The 22,679-nt window shown below is 38.1% G+C and overlaps 1 protein-coding gene across 1 annotated transcript in view; it reads left to right on the top strand.

Moving 5' to 3' along the window:
- The window catches only part of C4H10orf67 (chromosome 4 C10orf67 homolog), a 111,140-nt gene that overhangs the window by 79,399 nt on the left and 9,062 nt on the right, over positions 1-22,679 (top strand). The window contains exons 11-16 of the mRNA XM_057732599.1: positions 2,936-2,995; positions 3,649-3,731; positions 3,803-3,868; positions 6,608-6,695; positions 12,005-12,088; positions 12,175-12,235. Coding sequence (XP_057588582.1) covers positions 2,936-2,995; positions 3,649-3,731; positions 3,803-3,868; positions 6,608-6,695; positions 12,005-12,088; positions 12,175-12,235 — 442 coding nt within the window. The remainder of the gene's footprint in view (positions 1-2,935; positions 2,996-3,648; positions 3,732-3,802; positions 3,869-6,607; positions 6,696-12,004; positions 12,089-12,174; positions 12,236-22,679) is intronic.

Raw genomic sequence — 22,679 nt, 5'->3', positions numbered from 1 at the left:
TGCTTTAGCACGGTTTTATCTCTGGTTATTACAGAGTTGATCATTATATGAGAGTCAGGAAAAGGGAGCCTTGAAAATTGGAACTAATTTTTACTGTATGCGAATTTAAACACAGAATCTTTTTTTTTAAGATAAACTTTCAGTTACTGATAGGACTTCAGATAGAGTGAAATAAATAAATGTGTCTTTCTAAGTGGAAATTTATTTTGTTTTCCTAACTTGCTGTGGATTTGTGTTTTAAATTTGGGTTAGTTTGTTCCCATCAGCATACGAGCAAGTGCCCCCAAAGCTTGGGGCTGTTACTCCCCTCGTTTCCTTGGTCCACTGTTAAGCAAATGGCAGTGAACTCACTGTGTCCTCCTTGTGTCTTGGTCAGAGAGGCAGTTCAAGTGGATTGGGCTCTTTGAGAATAAATACGTGGAGGGAGCCCCCAACGTGCATGCCTGCCATGACTTGGGTGACCCTCACATAATGGAAGCCAAGGAAGGTTAATGGTCACAAAGACTTTAACTGTTTTGTTAAATTGGTGTTGCTGTGCCTCGGGCTTTGTTTTGGGCTCCCTTCCTGCCACATGGGCCTTGGGAAGACTGAGTCTCTATGCTGGTGGTTGTAGGTGGTAGTTTTCTCCAGGAAGGTGTGTAGACAGCCAAGGCAACAATAATTCGGGTAGTTCTAGAACCACCAGGAAGCTCTCCAGGACTGAGGGGACTGATGGAGTAAAAGTTAGAGTTTAGTGAACTAAGGTAAGAGCAATGGGTTAGGGTTCAAGTTCAGGATTAAGTCTGTGCTGAGAATTCTCCTATCAGCTGGGAGATAGTTATCAGCAGAGAGTTCATAGATGATGATATAGAAGTGTGCATATATTGAAATCATAATAAAGGTAACCACAGTAAGAGCTAAACATTTGCAAATAAAAAATTGGATATGTGAGGGAAGAGAGAAGATGGAAGGTAATTTGAATGCTCTAAATTCTTAATCTTTATTTGTGGGGAGCCCCAATCAATAAAGGCTATTGTTTATTTATAATGAGAACGATGAGAAAACCTAAAAACAAAGCCTTGGCTTCTGGGAAGTGAGAGTTTTATGTTCATGTATGCTATCTGCAGTTTATTTTTAGAACATTTGCATGCATTCTCTGTCACTACAAATCTAAAGTAACAGGGATCATGAAATCATTAGATTAGTATATAGAAATAAATGGTAATTTGTGTGACATGCCTGGCACATTGTGGGCACTCAAAAAACTATAACTTTTGTGGCTGTTATTACAAACTTTGTTATTTTTATATATGGCAGCTAATGTCAGCTGGGTTCTCTCTGCCCCTACAGATATAAGTTAAATCGGCTCAAACCCACATTATGTGCTTTGTGGCAGCCGAAAGTGTGTCCACACGCCCATGGCATCTTATGGTGGTTGTTGCTGTGTCTGGGCTCCTTCTTCCACTGAAAGAAGTCAATTTCTGAGTCCCACTGCACTGTCATCCCAGTTCACATTTTGTTGAATCAGACAGAAATGAATTCAACCCAGTTCTGCAATTGCTACTAAAACCACTCATTCACAAGACACTTGTAGTTGGATGAAGTTGAAGAAGGTGAGTGACAGGGACAGTTTGCATCACCAAGATGCCATTTCACATTAAATATTGGTCATCAGCTCTGGGCACTGGTCACCTATGGCTTCACCACACACTGGCACCTCCAGCCTTGGGGTCCTGCCTGGCCATTCTCTTCTTTTCTAGCTCTTCTCAGCCCTCACTTATGATTGCTCGGGGGAGCTCTGGGTTCCGTTTTTTTGTGTGTGTTTTTTTTTAAATAAATGTGTTTATTTATTTACTTGACTGTGTTGGGTCTTAGTTGCTGCGTGCGGACTTTTTCTAGTTGCAGCGAGCAGGGGCTACTCTTCGTTGCGGTGGGCGGACTTCTCATTGCAGTGGCTTCTCTTGTGGAGCACGGGCTCTAGGCACTTGAGCTTCAGTAGCCGCAGCATGTGGGCTTAGTAGTCATGGCTCGCAGGCTGTAGAGCTCAGGCTCAGCAGTTGTGGCACACGGGCTTAGTTGCTCCAAGGGATGTGGGATCTTCCCAGACAGGGCTCGAACCCATGTCCCCTGCGTTGGCAGGCGAATTCCCAACCACTGCGCCACCAGGGAAGTCCCTGGTTTCCTTTTATTTTGTTCTGCAGACCTGGCTCCAGGCCCTGCTTGGCAGAGCCCATCCTATCAAAATGGGCAACCGATCAAAAGCTTTTGGGTCACAGAACCCACCAGAGAAGGTGGTGGTGGCAATAAGAAGCACCTTTTTCTATCTACTGTATGGGAATGTAGGAATAGCTAATCAAGCAGATTTTTATATTCAGTATATTTTCTCACTGCCATCTGCTCTCTGCATTACTGAAGAGGTATAGTAGTGAAAATTCATCTTAATTGTCGTTTAAAATAAAAGTTTATTTATGATTAAATAAATGAGCAAATTAATGCATTAAAACCTAAAAAGACAAAAAAGTGCAATATGTGATTTACTTAACCATTTTGAAATGCAGTGTTTTTATATCTATAACTGGGATTCATTAGATTTAATCTAAAAGATAGTTGAGAAAAATAAGTTTCTTTTAAGCTTGTGACTTTACTGGGTAATAACTGCCCACTTCATTCAAAAAAAAGTGTAACGGTAAAATTTCACCCATATATAATTACAAAGTAATGCATTTTAAAAACAAACAGTAGTGGGAAAGTTGGCTTTAATGGGATGTAATTGTCCAATTGCAAATGCAGTGTATAAACACTGAGTCTTGTAAATTAAATGAGACAGTCAAGACCCCTATGGGACTAAGGTTGGCATATTTTTAGTCTCATTTGCCTTTCTCTAAGCTGCAGGAAAATGACATCTTTATGCATTGACTTGAAATGTTATACTTACCTTGGTTTATTTTCTTTCCAGGTTAAACATGCAATACCTGCTGTGATACATGGAGAAAAAGCAAGACTATCAGTGACTAAGGTATAGTAATGACTAATATGACCCTTATTATTAACCTAAATGTTATTTATATAGATGCTGACTATCCTTAGAAAGTAGCAATGACTTTGAAATCTACACCAAGAATCAGTCCAGTGAAGAGACAGGGGACCTGATTTCCTCCATAGTATGATTCTGGGGTACATCTCTGCCACACCCAAAGAAATCTCATTCATGACAATTCCACTGTTACAGATTCATTCCTTTGCCAAAACTTTGTCCCCTTGTAAAATGTAAACAATACTGAGGAGTGACATAGAGCTCTATTGTGATTGAATCCTTTCCTGAGGACAGTTTTGCTAGAAAGAGGAACTAGAGTAACCAGGGGCAGCTGCTGCTATGGTGAAGAGATTTAGAAAAAGGGATACCTTGTAGGGGGAGGGGTGGTGAAGATAAATTTTGGTTACTTGGTAATATTGTCTCACACTGGCTGCTTTGAAGTGAATCGTTTACAGGAAATGGAGGCATGAGATCTTAAATTCTTCCAATTTATGGGAATTTGCAAGTAAATGTAATTCGCTGTTCCGTCAAATTTTTGATGGTAGTTAGAATATGCATGCTATTTAATAGAAATAACCTTTCAGATTTATGGAGAAATGGTATAATTAACTTTGTGATGTATTTTCTATTGAAAGATCGAAGAAGAGAAACATGTTTTGGAAGAGCAAATAGAAATGTTAAAGGCTAAGTTAGAAAAAGAGAAAAAGAAGTCAGAAAGGTACTGGTAATAATTCATAATTGTTCATTTGCAGCTAATACAGTATTTAACCACATATAAATTTATTACAGGGTTAAGAAAGAATCAGATCAGATCAGCAAAAACTGGGAAAAGAAATTCTTAATTCTCAGGAACAGGTATAGTGTGGTGATATATACAAATTCTGATTATGAAAATGCAACTAGGAATGGGGGTAGACCTCCATGGGGAGTGGGGGGTGAAAAAAAAAATGCAACTAATTGTCTTTTAAGGAATTGGGAGCCTTGCACTTATATTAACTAATATGTGTATATTAACTAATATGAAATGCCTTCACATACTTCTTTCAAGAGATGCAAAATAATTGACCTAAAAAAGAAGAATAATCAAAGCCACTTCAAAGACAAACTAACTCAAAACTCTGTTTTATTCCTGATCTCAGTGTTTCAAATTTAAATGATCAACTGACTCTCTTGATCTCTGGTTTAATTGGACCTACACAGTCATCTTCCTCTATAGGGCTATTAAAACATTTTCCTGCTCATTTGCACATGATAATATCTGTCTTCAGATATAGAGACCTGAATGAGTGAGAAAGCATGCCGTGTGATTACCTGGAAAGGACTGCCAGGTGAAGGAACATCACATGCAAAGGTCCTGGGGTGGGGGTTTGCTTTTGTGTTCAAGGATAGTGAGGAAGCCAGGTGGCTGGAGTGGCATGAGCAGGGGCACGTGGTATAAGAGCTCAGCGAGGTAGAACATTTGGGGTTTTGCTCCGAGATGGGAAATCACTAGAAGCTTTGTTTTTAATTGATAAGAAAGTTTTCTCTTTTACACGCCTAGTGGGTCATTACCACACCTGATAAAGTTAGCAATATAAATCCTTTAGTATTACGTTTCACCAAATCATATTCAAATTCCTTGATTATCTCTAGGGAATCTTTTACAGTTGTTTGTTTAAATTGGGATCCAGAGTAGGTGGGCCACTGCATTTGGGTGTTATATCCTTTAAATCTCTTTTTTCTCTATAATGGCCCCACTTATGTCCCCGTTTTTTCCAACCCATTGATTTGCTAGAGAAATATGCTCATTTATGTAGAATGTCCCCCATTCTGGATTTGACTAATTACGTATGTGCATGTGTGTATGTGTGTGTGGTGTCATTTAACATGTTCTTGTATTTGTATTTCCTACAAACTGATCTTTAAATCCAGAGAGTTGATTAGACTCGGGTTCAATATTTTAAGCAAGACTGTTTCACTCAAACTACTGTGGTATTCCTATGCATCACATAATAGGGCATATAATGTCTGGTGTGTTATTTTAATCAAGTGTTACCAGGTCACCATTGATCTTTCTCCGAATAATTTTAACATCCATCAATGATCACAAACCATAAACCAAGATTGCAAATTGGTGATACCTTAATTTTATCTTTCCTTCTGCATTTCTTAGCTAAATTCTATTAAAGAAAAAAAATTTTCCCCAACTGGTTACCATGAAATATAGTTTCAGGCAAGATAAGATAAGATAAATGCTTGATTCCCTTTATTTATCAATATTCAGAATAATGCATTGGTACCCTGAAACCTCATTGGAGAGTCTTGAATTGAGGAAAGACCCAAATGATCTGATGTCTTAAAACAATTATTCTGACTTCGGTGTCGATAAAAGGCCATAGGGAAGCCAAAGGAAAAACAGGGAGAAAAGTTAAGAGCTCCAGAAAAAATAAGCCTCTCTTAGGTAAAACACGATAGTGAGTTGACTGGGATGGGAGACATGGAAGTGTTTAGAAATGCTTAAATTGCGGATATATTTTGAAAGTAAGATGTATTGAAAGATTGGAGATAAGGTGGGAAAGAAGGAAGTCAAGGATGATTGCAAGGATTTTACCTAAACAACGGGAAAGATGGAGTTGCCTTCAACCGAAACAAACAAGCATGTTTTGGCGGGAAATCAGTTTTGATATGTTAAATTTAAGACACCTATTAGTCACCTAGGGGTAGATGTCTAATGGCAGTGGTGAGTATATGAGTCTGGAGTTCAGAAGAAAGTTGGGGTTGGGGGCATAAATTTGGAATGCGTTAGTACAGATGGTATTTAAAGCCATGGAGTTGAATTAGACCCGCTAAAGAATGAGTGTTGGAGAAAAATAGAGAGATACAAGGATTGAGTTCTAATATTTGCTAATATCTGACTTTCGAAAGCTTTTTTTGATCTGAGGTTTTCCCTCTAAAGTATGTCCATCTTTTGTCAACGCTTCATCTTTTTCTTTCTTGTCAGAGTGTGAAATTTGTGTATTCTTATTTTTAATCCCTTATCAATTTTGGATGTTACAAATACCTTCCCCCAGTCTATGAACTTCGTGTATGTTGTCCTTTATTGTACAGAAATTCTTAATTTTTATCCATCAATATTTTTGCCTTAGGTGTGTGTAGAAAGTCTTTCTCCATCTCCACTAAGACATTCTCCCATGTTTTTAGACAAGCCTTATTGATTTACCTATCGTATTTGGGTCTTAACTCCAATCCTTTCCAGATTGGGTTGTGGTGCCACTTCAGTCACATACTGTGTTCAGGTACATTCCTGAATCTGTTTCAGTGTTCCTATTCGATTCCATTTATTTTTCCTTTCCAAATTGTTCTTATAGTGTGATTTTTGTGATATATGTTAATATCTAGTATGGCTGTTCTCTCCTATTTGCTTTTCAGGGCTGGGAAAATACATAATTTTGAAAATCAAAGATTGATAAGTTCATACGAATATTTTAAAGTTTGTACTAGTATCTCTTTGCTCTTATAGTGAAAATTCTAGTTGCTAATCATGAAAACATAATACCGATTTGCCCTTTCCTATAATTTCTGTTCATTTTAATTCCATTGCTTCTTTTATTTCAGCTTTCACGTCCTTAAGAACGAGATGTTTACTCGGCATACATTGTTTCGTCAGTTTGCAGTGCTGACTGATACATCCTTCAATTATGCTGTAAGTACATATGGGGGTAGATGCGTTTTGTCTCTTTAATGATATCTGTAACATACCTTTCTGAACTTAACATTTTTTGAACCCATGACGTTAGAGGCTCTGGAGATAGTATATGAGTCACTCTGCTAAATGCCAGTGGCATAAGACAGCGTGTCTGAACCCAAAGAGCTCAATCCAGTGTGAGACATAGATGTGTAAACAAATCGTTACCACGCAATATGGTTGAGCTATAGTGGAGGCAAGTGAAAATTTTAGAGGAGGGTGACCCATTCCCCCTGGGAGGCATCTATCAACCTGACCATACATGAACATGGATGGAATGTAGGAACTATCACAGCTCAAGATCCAAGTAACCAGTCACTTCCAAGTGGAAAAAGGAGGTAAAAGAATCTGTTCCTTGTACCAAGCCATTTGTTTTCACACTAGAAGTCACCTGTAGATAAAGCCCAATTCTAAAATAGGCTTTTTTAAAAAATTGAAGTATAGTTGATTTACAATGTTGTGTTAGTTTCTGGTGTACAGCAAAGTGATTCAGTTATATATATAACTGAATATGTACATGTATATAACTGAGTATATCTGTGTTCTTTTTCAGATTCTTTTCCATGATAGGTTTTTACAAGATATTGAATATAGTTTCCTGTGCTGTACAGTAGGTCCTTGTTTATCTATTTTATATATAGTGGTATCTGTTTAATCCCCAACTTTATTTATTTATTCATTTATTATTTTTTGGCTGCATTGGGTCTTCATTGCTGTGCACAGCCCTTCCCTAGTTGCGGTTAGTGGGGGCTACTCTTCGTTGTGGTGCATGGGCTTCTCAGTGTGGTGGCCTCTCTTGTTGCAGAGCACGGGCTCTAGGCGTGGGCTTCAGTAGCTGCAGTATGTGGGCTAAGCAGTTGTGGCTCGTGGGCTCTAGAACACAGGCTCAGTGGTTGTGGCGCACGGGCTTAGTTGCTCCATGGCATGTGGGATCTTCTCGGACCAGGGATCGAACCCATGTCTCCTGAGTTGGCAGGCGGATTCTTAACCACTGCTCCACCAGGGAAGTCCCATAAGTTTGTTTTCTGTGTCTGTGAGTCTATATCTGTTTTGTAAATACGTTCATTTGTGTCATTTGTTTAGATTCCACATATAAGTGATATCAAATGATATAAAATAGATTATTTTTAAACCTGTTTATTTAATGTTTTCACTTGGGAGTTGTAATTGTAAAGGTAAATGATGACCAGTGTAGAAATATAATAAATAAATTGCAAGCAATCAGTAAATTAACATACTATAAATGCTATTGAGAAACTGCTACCATGCTAAGTGTTCTGAGGACAAGTCAGGTTTCTGGGAGAGATCACAAGAAATATAAATTTTGGTTTCTTGCTTCAAGAGGCTTACAATCTAAAACCACTTTCTTTTTAAAATTTTTTCCACAATTTTCACTTTAAGATGATTTTCTAAATTCAGGTTTGCTGCAAGAGATCAAAGGACCTAAGAACATTGGCAAGATAATATTATTTCTAAGTTTCAACTAAATTTACATAGTGATATGAACCTTGCTGAGGATTTTAATAATTGATTCCCAAAAGTGTTCCAAAACTGGTCTTTGCAGATGGGAATATATATAGTCTCTTTCTTCTCCTTTTGGTTTTTTCTCTTCTCAACTGAAGGTTACAACGTTAATTGGAGTAATCCTCATTTTAGGTATTTAATCAGTTGGACAGATAAAATATTGGAGGACCCATGAGAATGCTGTGCTACTCAAAAATCAGGCTTTTCAAGGATTATCTGGTAAAATTTTCTGGTCCAAATTTGAATTGTCCAGGCGTTATGAAACAGATTTCTAAAATCTGAAAATTCTACCAGTCCAAGCATAGTAATAGATCCATTTTTTTCTTGAGAAAAATCTTGGCCCTGCCTCAGATGTTCATGCAATCTGTCTTCCTGTGGAGGAGGGGTGGACTCTGTCTAGTCGAGAATACATCTATGTGCCACTATTTATTTGGGATTCAGGCTCATGAATCCTTATCCATACGGCTGCACAGTATATAGGGACTCAAGACACTCATCAGAGTAGATAGAGAATATTTAAGAAAAATAGATGGGGAGAGGGGGAAGGGGAGAGAGTGATGAGTGAATGAGTAAATGAATTTTGGGTAAACTAACATTTTCCCTTGGTTTCCTATACTCTAGTCACTTGTCCATTCACAAATATTTATTGTGTACAAGTACATACCAAGCAGCATGCTTGGGTTGTAAATGTCATCTCCCAGTTTGTGGACAATGTTTTGGCATCTTTTCATAAATAAGTGTTCAATGTTAGTTTAATACTTTTCTTTTTTGCCTTTATATTTTTTTCTGTCTTTAAGAAAACCTTACCTAACGTTTAATCAAAAATATCTTCTTCTCTAATGTATGCAAATGTCAAATCACTATGCAGTACACCTGAAACTAACATAATTTTGTCAACTATATTTTGATAATTTAAAAAACCTAAAATGCAAAAAATATTTTCTGCTCTATAAACTTAAAATTTTTTTCTTGTTTTGCCTTTCATATTTAGAGGTTTGATCTACCTAGAATTGGTATTAGGGTACAGAAATGTAGACATCTGATTTCATTTTCTTTTAATATAGATAGTCAGTGGATCTAGCACCATTTATTAAAAAGTCGATCTTCTCCCCTGATACATAATTCCACCTGTTATATGTTATATTAAGGGCTCATATACGTATGAGTCTTTTCTGTCTATACTGTCCTACTGTCCTATTTGCCTACTCTCACATCAATGTGACACTGATTTAATATCTGTACCTTTATTTTAAATCTTTTTCTGAGAAAACAAATACTCCTGCCCTGATGTTCTTCAAGGATGCCTTGGCTTTATCAGATCTTTATATTTCCATGTAAAATTTAGATTCAAATTGTCAATATTGAGTATTAAAAAAACATAAGAAACAAATTAAAAATTCTATTGGGATATAGATTAGAAGTGCATTAAGTCTATAGGGGAAGCTGGGATGAAGTGAGAGAGTAACACTGACATATATACGCTACCAAATGTAAAATAGATAGTGGGAAGTTGCTGCATAACACAGGGAGATCAACTCAATGATGGGCGATGACTTAGAGGGCTGGGATAGGGAGGGCGGGAAAGAGTCGCGGGAGGGAGGGGATGTGGGGATATATGTATAAATACAGCGGATTCACTTTGTTGTACAGCAACAACTGGCACAACGGTGTAAAGCAATTATATTCCAATAAAGAGTTTTAAAAAAGGGCATTAAGTCTATAGATCAGTTTGGGCACAGTTGGCATCTTTTTGGTGCTCCGTCATCTCATCTGTAAACAAGTTATAGCTTTTGTCAAGAATATGATGTTCGTTTGCATTTTTATCTCAGCCAATTCTTTTCCAGTGACTTTTTTATCAGCAGTTTCTAAAAATCGTATATTCTTGTACTCTATTGTTGGGGACAAAAAGCTTAATGACGTTTTCATCTAGATCTCATAATAGGTCATTTTTTAAAGTATATAGTTCTTCTGATTTCCGGATACTGTTTCTTTAGCTGACTCTACAGTGTTTTCATAGTCCCTGTTTTATTTACTCTTGTCTCATTCTTGACAGGGTGAGATGTGTTGAAACCCAGTGTTATCAGCTACTCAAATCTCCCTTTTAGGTGTCAGCTGGAAGGCAGGTTGATGTGCAGAGCCCCTGTTTCTGACCCCAATTTCAGCAGGATTTTACCTTTTCCAGTCCTGTCAGAGAGGTTGTGTTTTCTTTTACACCCACGGTATGCAACAATATCTTATGATTGCTGGAAACTTAAATTCCTAGCAATCGTACATTTAACACTGGTTTCTTTTACCATTTTTGTGAAAGACTTGAAGGTAGTGAGGACAGAACCCATATGTATATCTAGAAGAGTCTTCTAGACGGAGAAAAGACCATTGGAAGACTCCAAGGCAGAAGTGTGCCTGGCATGTCTGAGACACAACAGAACATCCAGTGTGGCTGGAGCAGAGTGAGGAAGGAGAGCGAACAAGAATAAATAAGGTTAAAGGGATAATAGGACTTTGATTTTTTTTTTTTTAACTCTCAGTAAAATTGGGAGCCTTTTAGAGTTTTGAGCAGAAGAGTAAGACAGTCTCACTTAACATTTTAAAGGATCAGGGAAAGAAGCAGATTAGGAAGCTATTGAAATGATGCTGATAAGAGATGGTGTGGCTTGGACCACCTTAGGAGAGCAGATGGGCAAAATGGGGCAGATACACAGTACATGGAGTCCTGTGTAGTACTATGCGGTGCTAGATTTTATGTATGTGTAGCAAAATGGACAGACCTTAAAAGCATAGTACTTAGTGAAATTACTTCGTACATAGTCCTTAGTGGAAGAAGTGGGAACACACAAGGTATGCAGTCTTTCACCTTGCATCTAAGATGTGCTTAACGTTGGTTCAAGATTTTGTAAGACTGTACACTCCATCTATTGTCAGATGCATCCTAATTTTAAGGATGTTAAAATATCAGAAGGCTATGCCTTATAATCAACAAAATAGAATATCACATAATACCACTAGCACAAATTAAAATACTTGCACAAAATTACACATTTTTGCAAGAACATATTCAAATAAAAAATACACATAAATATTTAAATGGTTTGGTGAGGGGAACAAAAATGGAGGAACTGACTGTAGGAGAGTAGAAAAATACATGCAGACACACCTATGTGCACGCGTGTATACATACATACCAAGCAGCAAGAGAGAAGCCTTAAATAGAGAGAACATCACAGAAATTTCCAGGGTGCACCCATGATCCTTTTCACCTGCACATGTTTAACATCATGATTTACTTTGCAATATATGATGTTAGTGGCAGTTCTGCTTGTGTGCTGCTGCTTCTGAACTCCTGAAAGAGATGCTTTTGTTTTTTCACTCTTCAGTTCCTGGGAATCAGGACCACCGCTGTGTAGCCTCTAGGAACTGGGCGGTGCTGGGGATGACCTGGTGGTACCTGACCTGTTACAAACGGTAAATCCCAAATGACATAGGGGTAATGAAAAGGAAGTAGAGTCAGAAGAGACATTAAGGAAAACATTTTTTTGGAAGTTTCTCTCAAAGTAGCCTGAATTAGGAAGGGGTCTAATCCTTGGGTTTAAAGGAAAAGATTTCCCCAACCATATTTGAGCGAATAAGTTAGGAACATAATTTTCATATCTTGGTTAACTAAGGACTGAAGAACATTCTACATCCATTTGAGTTGATCATTATTTCCCCTGGATAACACGGTACATACCGTTTGTGTCTTTCAGAAAGTTAAACCTTTATTTGTTCAATCCAAAATGAACTTGATAACAGAGTCGACATCTTCTGCAAGTGTTTATCATTCATCTTCGGTAGGTAGATTATTTTTTCCCTATTTAACATTTAATCAGTCAGTATTATTCAGCCTCAGTAATGAAACGTTTTGGTTTACCTACAGATAGACAACACCTATGTTGACCTAGGCGGCGATCAGATATCCCTTCCTGTTTCACCAAAAGGTAAGAATCCTTATAGTTTGAGAAATGGTTCACACACACAGGATGGGTAATTAATCAAGATTAATAGTGCTTTTCTTTGTTGTCCTGAGATGTTTGGTTTCTGGTTGAATGCATGACTTTTTTTCAGTCAATTTATTAAACTAATGCATAGATACGATGAGTAGAAGAATGTTAACATGTATTTCTGAGTATTGATCTTTGCTAACTGAAAATGAATTGAGTCATACTTCAAAAGCAGAAACTATCTCCGTTGGAATCCTGTTTCTTTTTTATTAAACTGCCAGCAAACCTGAAGCTCCTGTTTAATCTCTGTTTTTCTGATGTAATACTTAAAAGAAGTACAGCTATTTCTAGCATCCTTTATCTCCCATCAGTCCTTGTGAGGCTTCAAATTGAACTCTTTTGGAGGCAGAAGTACATTTTGTCCACAAGTTTCTATAAGTCTTTAGGAAACAACTGTGCTTGCTTTTCTCTAATAAACAAGTTGAATTAACAAAATATGACATTATTTGTTTGAATTATTGATGGTAATCAAAGGGTGTCAGTAATTGCTGTTTTTCATGTCTGGGAATCTTTAAAAGTAGACTTTGATAGTGGATCTCTATACAAGGTGGAAATGTGTGATATGAGTTTAAATCCTGGACCCTAATTTTAAAATATTCAACTTTTTGAAAACTAGGTTGAGAAAGGAACCTCTCTTCTGGGCCTCTGTGCAATGGAGAGGCTTTTTCTGTAGTGTTTACGGTATAGGTAGTATCTTTTCCAGAGGCGTGGGCCTGGGTGCAGAGGAATCTTCCAGCAATCACAGTGCTGGCTGCCTCCTGAACTGGCGTTTAGATGATAGTAATACCCAGCCTGGACTCCGTAGCAGCTGCTAGCCTAGAGCATGGCAACTTTCTAAAGATGTCACCATTTTTTTTTTTTTGCCACACTGCATGGCTTGGGGGATGTTAGTTCCCCGACCAGGGAGCAAACCCGGGCCCCCTGCAGTGGAAGCTTTGAATCTTAACCACTGGACTGCCAAGGAATTCCCCAAAGATATCACCATTTAAATATGGGCTAGATCTGTTGAGTTGTTGGGAGTTCCAACCCATACAGTAAGTTATTTCTAAAATATCATAATGTATCAGGGGAAGAGACACTCTCATGATTTATCATAAAAATATAAATTGTTAAATTTGGAACCTGCGTTTTACCCGACATCTTAATTAGAGAGGTTAATTAACAGCAGAAAAGTCAGTTGAGAATTTTACATCCCAAAATGATTTTTATCAGCCAAGCAAACCATTTTTTAAAGGTCCATTTGTAATCCTATAGGCCAACCTTGATGGCCACCTGGCAGCCTCAGCCGGAACGAACACTCTCACTCCCTTTCCTCTGTCCTGAAAATGCAAAGTATGGAGTTATTTCTGACCTGTCTACCAAAAATTCTCCTAAAATTCATTAGCCCCCTTTTTTTGCCTTACTAATAAAATGGAAAGTAAATGCTATTTTATGATCCATAATTTTGCAGGATGCCCCAGAGCACATCATTCTGGATATGACTCTGCAGTGCAGAGGAGGCGTGGGTGACAGTGTCACATTGAAAGCCTCTGCACATGACCCTAACATTCTTTCTACAAAACCTCTGCTATAACTTTGACACATCACGTTCTCCCCTCTGAGGATAGGATAGTGTGGGGAGGTAACTCAGTTAACAAAAGTTTCTGGTTACTTGGATTCCAGTTAATCCAAAATGGATTAGAAATAAATTTTCTATTTTTAATGGATTAAAAAAAAGCAGTACATGAATGCTAGGAAGAAATTGAATTACAAATTTACTAATTTGGGGACTAAGTGAATTTTTTCATTAGAAATCAGTCTTTCATACTTTTTTTATGGGGACTGAACAGTATTCGCACTAGACGTTCAAAGGGCCAAACTGTTTTCACAAAACAAGTCACTCCAAGCTTCCCAGGTACCTTGGAAGGTGGAGAACCTCCTTCAGGCCCTAGGAAATAGTTCAGTGCGTTATCAGTGTTTTCAAGCACTAATTCACAAATACATTTTCAGAGAGGTGTTTAACTACATGGTTTGTGTGTACCTGGCTTATAGACACATCTTAATTACTTTCTATAACACTAACCCATTTGGTGACAGAAGGCAAATTCAACGGTTTAAAGTCACTGTGGTATTGAGTTCTGTTTTTTAAATTATGTAAATAGAATATTAATATTTTAAATACCCTAGGAATATTTATTCTGTTAACAGCATCCTCAGTGTTGCATCAAGATTGAGGTTCTTATATTATCTTTCCATACCACAAGATACTTTTGAAAATTATGGATAACTAGCATCTAGTGGGTGTAGGCACTATTCTAAATGCCTTTCAGATTTTAACTCTGATTCTCACAAAAACCCTTTAAGGTCAGCACTCTTGCTTTCTCAAGTCTTTGGAGGAGACAATTAGATACAGAGGGGTTTCGTAAGCTGCCAGGGTTATGACCACAAATAAATAGGTTAATTTATAAATAAGGCTGGGTTCAGACCCCCACATTGTGGTCCCCAGAGCCCAGGCTTGTCACCACTCAATTGTACTGACTTGCCCCAAGAGTCTCGCATGACAATGTGTGGTCCCATTTTCAGCAACACACAATGGGAAAACATGTGATGTAGCAGAAAGGCTTTGGAGGTACACAGACTTGGGTTCCCATCTCATTCCAGCCACTTACTCCTTGGGTGACTTCCTCTCAGTTCGCCCTGCTGTAATAAAATTGAGACAGTGACCCCACCTCCCAACTTTGTTATGAGAATTAAATGAGGTATTGTAGGTGACTTGCCCAGCTAACCCCATCCCTACCTTTCCTCCTGAGCGATGGATAATATAATTCCTGGCTTGCCAAAAAAACGCCTGGCAGACCTGCTTTTTAACCCACTACACGAGAGCTGTAATGTCCACAGCAGTAGGCTAGTGGTTTAAAAGAACTAGTCTCTCCTTTAATTCTTTAGGAACTAATTGTCTACCAGGCCTAAGAAAGAGTAAAATTTGCCATTAGTATCAGATCATAGGGTAGATATTTTGAAAAGAGCAAAATAAAACAAAATATAACTTAAAACAACATTATATCAGGTGATGTATCTTTCCTAAGCAAGTTGAAGTTAACCTTTTGTTATGTTGCAAGATTTACTCCAGATAATTCTAGCAAGAACAGAGTTACTCTTGCAACAAAGAAAGTTTGAGATAAATAAATCCTCGTTAATATGAGGTAATAAAAAAAATGAGGTACCATACTATCTGCAGAATTTCAAAGCCATTTTTGTACACGGTCGTAATTATCCCCAAAGATCCCAGGTAACATTATTAATTTGTTTGCTGCTTAACTGTGATAAAATTTGGGATCTGAGCTGCCCATTGTGTACTGTGCACTGCCACAGATTTTATGTACTTAGGAAGACCTTTCTCACAGTCCAGTAATTAGGTGCTATTGACATTGTAATCTTTGAAAATGTTCCTAATGAGCCCCAAAGACACGAATCTTATAGATAAAACCTCAAAGTAACAGTGACCCTTTAAGTGGCTTGTCGGTAAGAGAAAGTTCAAACATAATATCTGAAACACAGGAGAAACCCAAATTTAAACCTAGATTACATTGTATTGTTAATTCTCTCAGACTTTTAGAGAAGAAACATGGAAGAGGTGATTTTCAAGGCTTTAAAGAATAGTAGGACAATCGCAATACATTCAGTAGGATTTTAAAAACTTTCTTTTCACCCTTTGAAACTTTGAACCTGAAAAGTGTTGTTGTTTTTGTTTGTTTGTTTTTTGACTAAGAGTATTATCCACCAGTAAAAAAAAAAAAATTAATTGAAAGTGGACTTAAGTTGCCCGTTTTTGTTTTAAACACAAAAATAATTTTAAAAATCTCGTAAGAAATTGGAACTTAAATGATAAAAAGGAAAGCATTTTAGGCATAAGTGTTAGCATTGTTTTATATATTGTTTCTAGACTTCAGCTATAATTAATATAATTTAGTAAGGTGATCATATTCAAATACTTTTTTTTAATTTGAAGCGTAGTTGGTTTACATCAAATAGATATTTTACAGTATTACCAAATATACCACATACATACATAAATAATATATAACATCACAGCATGTAATTGATGATTATTAAAAATGTTAAAATAGGACTAACCTGATTTACTAAATATAATATATTAAGGGTCTGTTAATGTTTATGATGTTACTGCCAACTTTTCTACTACTTCCCTTATTGTCACCAATTACCTGTAATTGAAATGTATTGCTGAGTTATATATGTCATCCTTGTCTTTGAAATTTGGGCTGATTCTCAACTACCTTTTCTTAGGAATTTTCCTTGCTCTTTATGCCTGTGTTCCAGAGATATTTTCTATTCAAGGCATGGGATTTAGGATATTAAATGACAGATTAAAGCCTGGAAGAGCAGCAGTGTGTCTCTTCTATACAGGGAATTCCAATGGCATAGAAAATACAAATACAGGAAATCCTCACTGGCATAGAAAAGAGCCAAGATGACCAATTGGATTCAAGAATTAATCTGAAGTTCTCTAGCTAACTGAAGCTTTGTCCATTGGTCAGATAGGGAGTTGAAAAATGTGAAAATGAAAATAGATAACATATGCTTTGAAAATAGTGTTAATAGTTGAAACAAGTAGGCAGGCAAAGTACTCTGAATTTATAAGATCATGACAATTTAGTAGGAGAAAAGGTCACGACTAACACATATGAAAAATGTACTTTATTAATTTGATGGACTGTCTTGTATTAATTCAGTCTAGTGATGCTTTTAAGCATACGTAGGCAACGTTTCATTGAATAAACGCCACTAAGCGTATACTCCTCATTATGCCCCAAACTGATACTCAGAGGTCTCCAAAGCATGTAGCATGAGGCAAGCATGCTTTCTGGTATGTGTTGTTATTCAGTCGTTGGGCCATGAGTTGGATTCCAGCAACCTCCCTGGACCCTGTGGTCACTGATTTCATCCCAAACCTCAGCTGCCCATCGCTGCCCAGTTACTTAAGAGTCATTATAAACCACATAAGCCTTTTATGGTGGTAACGAAATATTGAGAAAGGTTTTAATTAGTGTTGAATGGGTATTAATTTTTTAATTTAGGAATGGTTCTGTTAAAGAAATGTCAAAATGTTACAAGATGTGTATGAATTCATGCAAATTCATAAACATATCGAGTGCACCCTTAAGTGAACTGGGAATGACATCTTTGTATGTGAAGGATACCATATGAATATTCCCTTCAATGGGAGGAACCCCAAATTTGGAATTTGAGGGAATAAATTGAAATCAGAAAAGCGGATGTTTACAAGTCAGTGTAGAGATGTGTCACTGGGCTCCAGTCCTCAGCCTGTCCCATTCCTGGCTGATTCAGATTCTTTAATGCATGTTCCTCATCTTAAATGAAACAACCACATGGAAAAAAAGTAGGTCATAGGAATAAGTATGTTGTGTACTATCACATTCTGCACAAATGTAAGCTAGAGTGACAAAAAATTATAAAATAATCCTATTATTTGTGTTTTCATATAAGTAACCATGAATTGAGGAAAGGCTCATAGACTTGTTTAATTTAGAAACTTTTTTTAAATTTTTTATGAAATATTTCAAATATTCGGAAAACACAGAATTACATGTTGAGCCTCCGTGTATGTGTATGTTTTAGTATATGTGCATGTTAAAAAGTATCATTACTTCAATAATTTGTTTAGTGAGGACCTATTGACGGTAAATTCTATTTGTCTTAATTTTTATCTCCCTCTTGAGTGTAGTTTAGCAAGCTATGCTATTCTGAGTTGGCAGTTTTTTTCCTTCACATTTTATTATACCATTGCCTTTAAGCCTCTGCTAAGGCTATTGAAGTCTGTTGTCAATTTGTCAACCACCTGTGATTATTTGAGTTTTCTTTATGTAGCTTTTAAAGTTTAGTCTTTATTTTTGATGGTCTGTAGTTTTACTACAATGTACTCATTCTGGGTTAGGGTTCACCCTAATGACCTCATCTTAACTCATTCATCTGCAAAGACCCTGTTTCCAGATGAGGTCTCCCTCACAGGTCCTGGCAGTTAGGACTGCAGCGTCTTTTGGGAGAGACACAATTCAGTCCGTAAGAGCTTCGTTCATTGCTTTAGATTTCTTTACCTGAGAAATGTTTATCTAGTTTTTCCCAGTATGCCTTTTGATTTATTTCTTTTTAAATTGTATTTATCATGTCCATACAGTGTAATTAATCATTAACTTGCTACATTGTACTTCCTTCTCCCCTCACCAAAAAATTCCTATGTGCTCAAACCAGATTTCTTCATGTTTCAGGACCAAAGACCCTTCATTTGATTTCAGCCCTACCTTATGTCTACAGTCTGTTCTAAGACTTTGTGTACAATGGCCACATTTCTTATTATCTTCTTATTATCCTATGCATCAAAAGCATGCATTCAATATCTAATACCTGTCATTTTTTGAAAGAACATTTTAAACATCTCTGTTGCATCTTAGTAGAAGTCCTTTCCCCTGGTGTTCTGTCTGTGAAACAGGCAATAAGTTACCTTTTCTGGAAAAGGATTTGTTATGGGTTGAATTATGTCCCCCATCTCCCAAAAGATATGTTGATACCCTAACTTCGGTTCCTGTGAATGTGACCTTGTTTGTAAAATAGGGTCTTTGCAGATATAATCAAGTTAAGATGAGGTGATTGGCGTGGGCTCTAGTCCAATATGGCTGGTGTCCTTATAAGAGGGGAAATTGGGACACAGACACACAGGGAGAATGCCATGTGATGAGGGAGACAGAGACCAGAGAGATGCAGCTGAGGCCAAGGAGCCCCAAGGGTCCACAACCACCACCAGAAGTTAGGAAGAGGCAAGGAAGGATCGTACCCAGAGTCTGAGAGCAAGCAAGGTCCTGCCAACATCTCAATTTCAGACTTCCACGCTCCAGATCTGTGAGAGAATAAATGTGTGTTGTTCTAAGCTATGTGGTTTACATGACTTTGTTACAGCGGCTCTAGGAAGCTAAAAGCAGGATGGCAATTTGATAACTTCCATGACATCCACATTCAATAGACAGCCACCATCCCAAATGAGTTCAGGGACCTTGTGTTTCCAGTTGGCATTACATCGTAGGGTAAGGAGTTCTGCCGTTGGCTTCTCATGTAATGCGGAGACATCTCCCTTTGATTGGTTAGAAAGCTGCTCCCTCCAGCTTCAGGGTATGTTGTAGTATTAAGGAATCATATGTGATAAGGCTTGTGTATAAATGTGCCTGCCACTTCCCTGGCATTCAGTAACTGATCAGTAAATGTTTAGTAAAACTGAGTCTGAAGTTTGTGTCACGTCATAATTGTATGACCTTGGGTTACAACCTAACATCCCTATTTGTCCTCAGACTAAAGAGTCCTACCATGTCCCAGTGCTCTCCTCCTATAATCCTGTCTATGCCTCCTTTTCTTACTCTTCCCCTCCCTTCCTCTTCAAGCAAGTGCCTTCTGGTCCTCCTTGCCTTTAATGTCAGCCCTCCAGAGAGCAATCGGAACCTGCTCTCGCTCCTTCTCTAGCCCCAGGCTACTGCACTTGCCTCCTGGCTCTGCATCTCCCTGACTCTGCTCCTCCCTAGGGCACCGGAATCCCTCAGATGTGAATACAGTTTCCAGTTCCCCCGATGAATCCCCTAGCACGGGGCCACACCCCTTGCACTCTGTTACTAATGAGCCTCCCTTAACTTGAAATGCTCTCCTCTTGACTCCAAGACACTGACTTGTTCTTGTTCATGCTTCCCAGAGCATCCCTCTCATTCTCTCCTGGTTACTTAATTCTGTCCCCGATCTGGGTATTTTTTGTTTTCAAATTTACTTATTTGTTGGATGCATTGGGTCTTTGTTGCTGCGCGCGTGCTTTCTCTAGTTGTGGCGAGCGGAAGCTACTCTTTGTTGCGTTGCGCAGGCTTCTCATTGAGGTGGCTTCTCTTGTGGAGCGCAGGCTCCAGGTGCGCAGGCTTCAGTAGTTGTAGCATGTGGACTCAGTAGTTGCAGCATGTGGACTCAGTAGTTGTGGCTCACGGGCTCTAGAGCACAGGCTCAGTAGTTGTGGCACACGGGCTCAGTTGCTCTGAGGCATGTGGGATCTTCCTGGACCAGGGATCAAACCCATGTCTGCTGCATTGGCAGGTGGATTCTTAACCACTGCACCACCAGGGAAGTCCTGATCTGAGTATTAAGTGTTGGGATCACTAACGATTCCATTCTTTGATTCACTTTTACACACTTTTTCATTCCTCTGTTTAATCCTTCGGTAGATGTCTGTGGCTTTCAGCGTAAAGCCAAATCTTCAGTTTAGCATATAAAACCAGGCATAGTCCCTGCCCTACGTGAGCCCTCTAATCTAGTCATAACAAACCACTTGCTGGTCCCTGCTATTCCATGCTTCTGTGCCTTTATACATGCCTGCACCTAGGTGGTAGGTCTTGTGGCTGCTTTTGCTGGGGCTCACTCATATTCTACGCTTAGCTGGCCGTCGATGGCCTCAGGCTGGCCATCTGCTTGGGTGACAAGGGCAACCATACTTTGTATTTCTCATCATTGATCAGGCAAACCCAGTCTTGCTTTCATGGTGGTGTCAGGCCTCTCAAGAGCAGCAAAAAAGGGCCAGCACCAGTGCACGAGGACTGTCAGTGTCAGAGTCTGCTGGCACCACATTTGCTCCTGTCATGTTAGTCAGAGCGAGTCTCATGACCAAGACCAGTCAATGTGGGAGGCAACTGGGAAGGCCGTGGATGCCAAGGGGCCCACACTACTTAACCTCCTAGGTTTCACCTTCTTTTTGTTCATTCATTAATTCCACAGATGTTAAGCACCTATGACATTTTATTTTTTTTAATTGAAGTATAATTGATTTACAGTGTTGTGTTACTTTCTGGTGTACAAAGTGATTCAGTTATATGTATATATTTTCTTTTTCATATTTTTTTCCATTATGGTTTGTTATAGGATATTGAATATGATTCCCTGTGCTATACAATAGGACCTTGTTGTTTATCTATTTTACTTATTTATTTATTTAATTTTATTTTGGCTGCACGACATGTGGCATCTGGAATCTTAGTTCCCTGACCAGGGATGGAATCTGAGCCCCCTGTGTGAAAGTGTGGAGCTCTAACCACTGGACAACCAGAGAATTCCCTATCTATTTTATATATAGTGGTTTGTATCTGCTAATCGTGAACTCCTAATTTATCCCTCCCCCACCCCCATTCCCCATTTGGTAACCATAAATTTGTTTTCTATGTCTGAGTCTGTTTCTGTTTTATAAATAATTTCACTTGTATCATATTTTGGATTCCAACTATAAGTGATATCATGTGGTATTTGTCTTTCTCTGTCTGACTTACTTCACTTAGTTTGATAATCTCGAGGTCCATCCATGTTGCTGCAAATGGCATTATTTCATTCTTTTTTATGGCTGAGTAGTATTCCATTGTGTATATATACCACAATCTTCTTTATCCATTCATCTGTCGATAGACACTTAGGTTGCTTCCATGTCTTGGCTATTGTAAATAGTGCTGCTATGAACATTGGGGTGCATGTATCTTTTCAAATTAGAGTTTTGTCTGGATATATGCCCAGGAATGGGATTGCTGGGTCATATGGAAACTGTGAGCATCTACTATAAACAAAACCTTAGGCGAGGCACTGAGGATACAAAGAGTCCTCTCAGTGCTAGAAATATCTATTCTAAGACTGACACTCAAAGACTAGCACATTCAATACCAGTATTTACAGAGGTCCCATGAGGCAAGATGAACCTGAGAACACCTCTCTGCATTTGTCACTGTTTCTGCAGAAATTGCTACCTCGTGACAATCAGGATTAGCCATTAGTAGCCTCTTCCCCCATAAAGATCATAAAAAGCCAAAACATAGAAACAAGATTTAAACTATTTTCAGTGTGTAAATTTTTTAAATTGTAATTGACAAATTACTATATGTCTTTGGTAGCCTATAAATTCAAGCATGAGACTGTGTGAACACAGCATTTCCTGTAAATATCACATGTTGGCTAGAGGAGCAATTAACATTTTAAGCCTCCTTGCTTGTTTATAGGAATAAATTTGCTTGCAACTTCAAATTCATACTTGTGCAAATTTCAAAGACCAAAAGTGCAAATGAAAAATCCCTTTTCAAATAACTATCTGAAGCTTCCATATTAGGTATAATGATTTTTCTCTAGGATTAGGACAGATTGCATGGGGAGCCCTGGCTTTCATAAAGAGGGGGGTGGGGAATTGACTTGGGCCTTCATTTTCTCACAAAAGGCACAATGTGAAGCGCATCTGTGAACATTGCATAATTTGTTATGTTCTACAAAGAGGTGGGTTTTTGTTATACACATACCAAAGCTATTTGGTACTGTT

Source organism: Hippopotamus amphibius, chromosome 4, assembly GCF_030028045.1.
Source record: "Hippopotamus amphibius kiboko isolate mHipAmp2 chromosome 4, mHipAmp2.hap2, whole genome shotgun sequence".
NCBI classification, from domain to species: domain Eukaryota; kingdom Metazoa; phylum Chordata; class Mammalia; order Artiodactyla; family Hippopotamidae; genus Hippopotamus; species Hippopotamus amphibius.
Note: the sequence above shows the minus strand (reverse complement) of the source record. Positions and strands in the feature narration are given on the sequence as shown.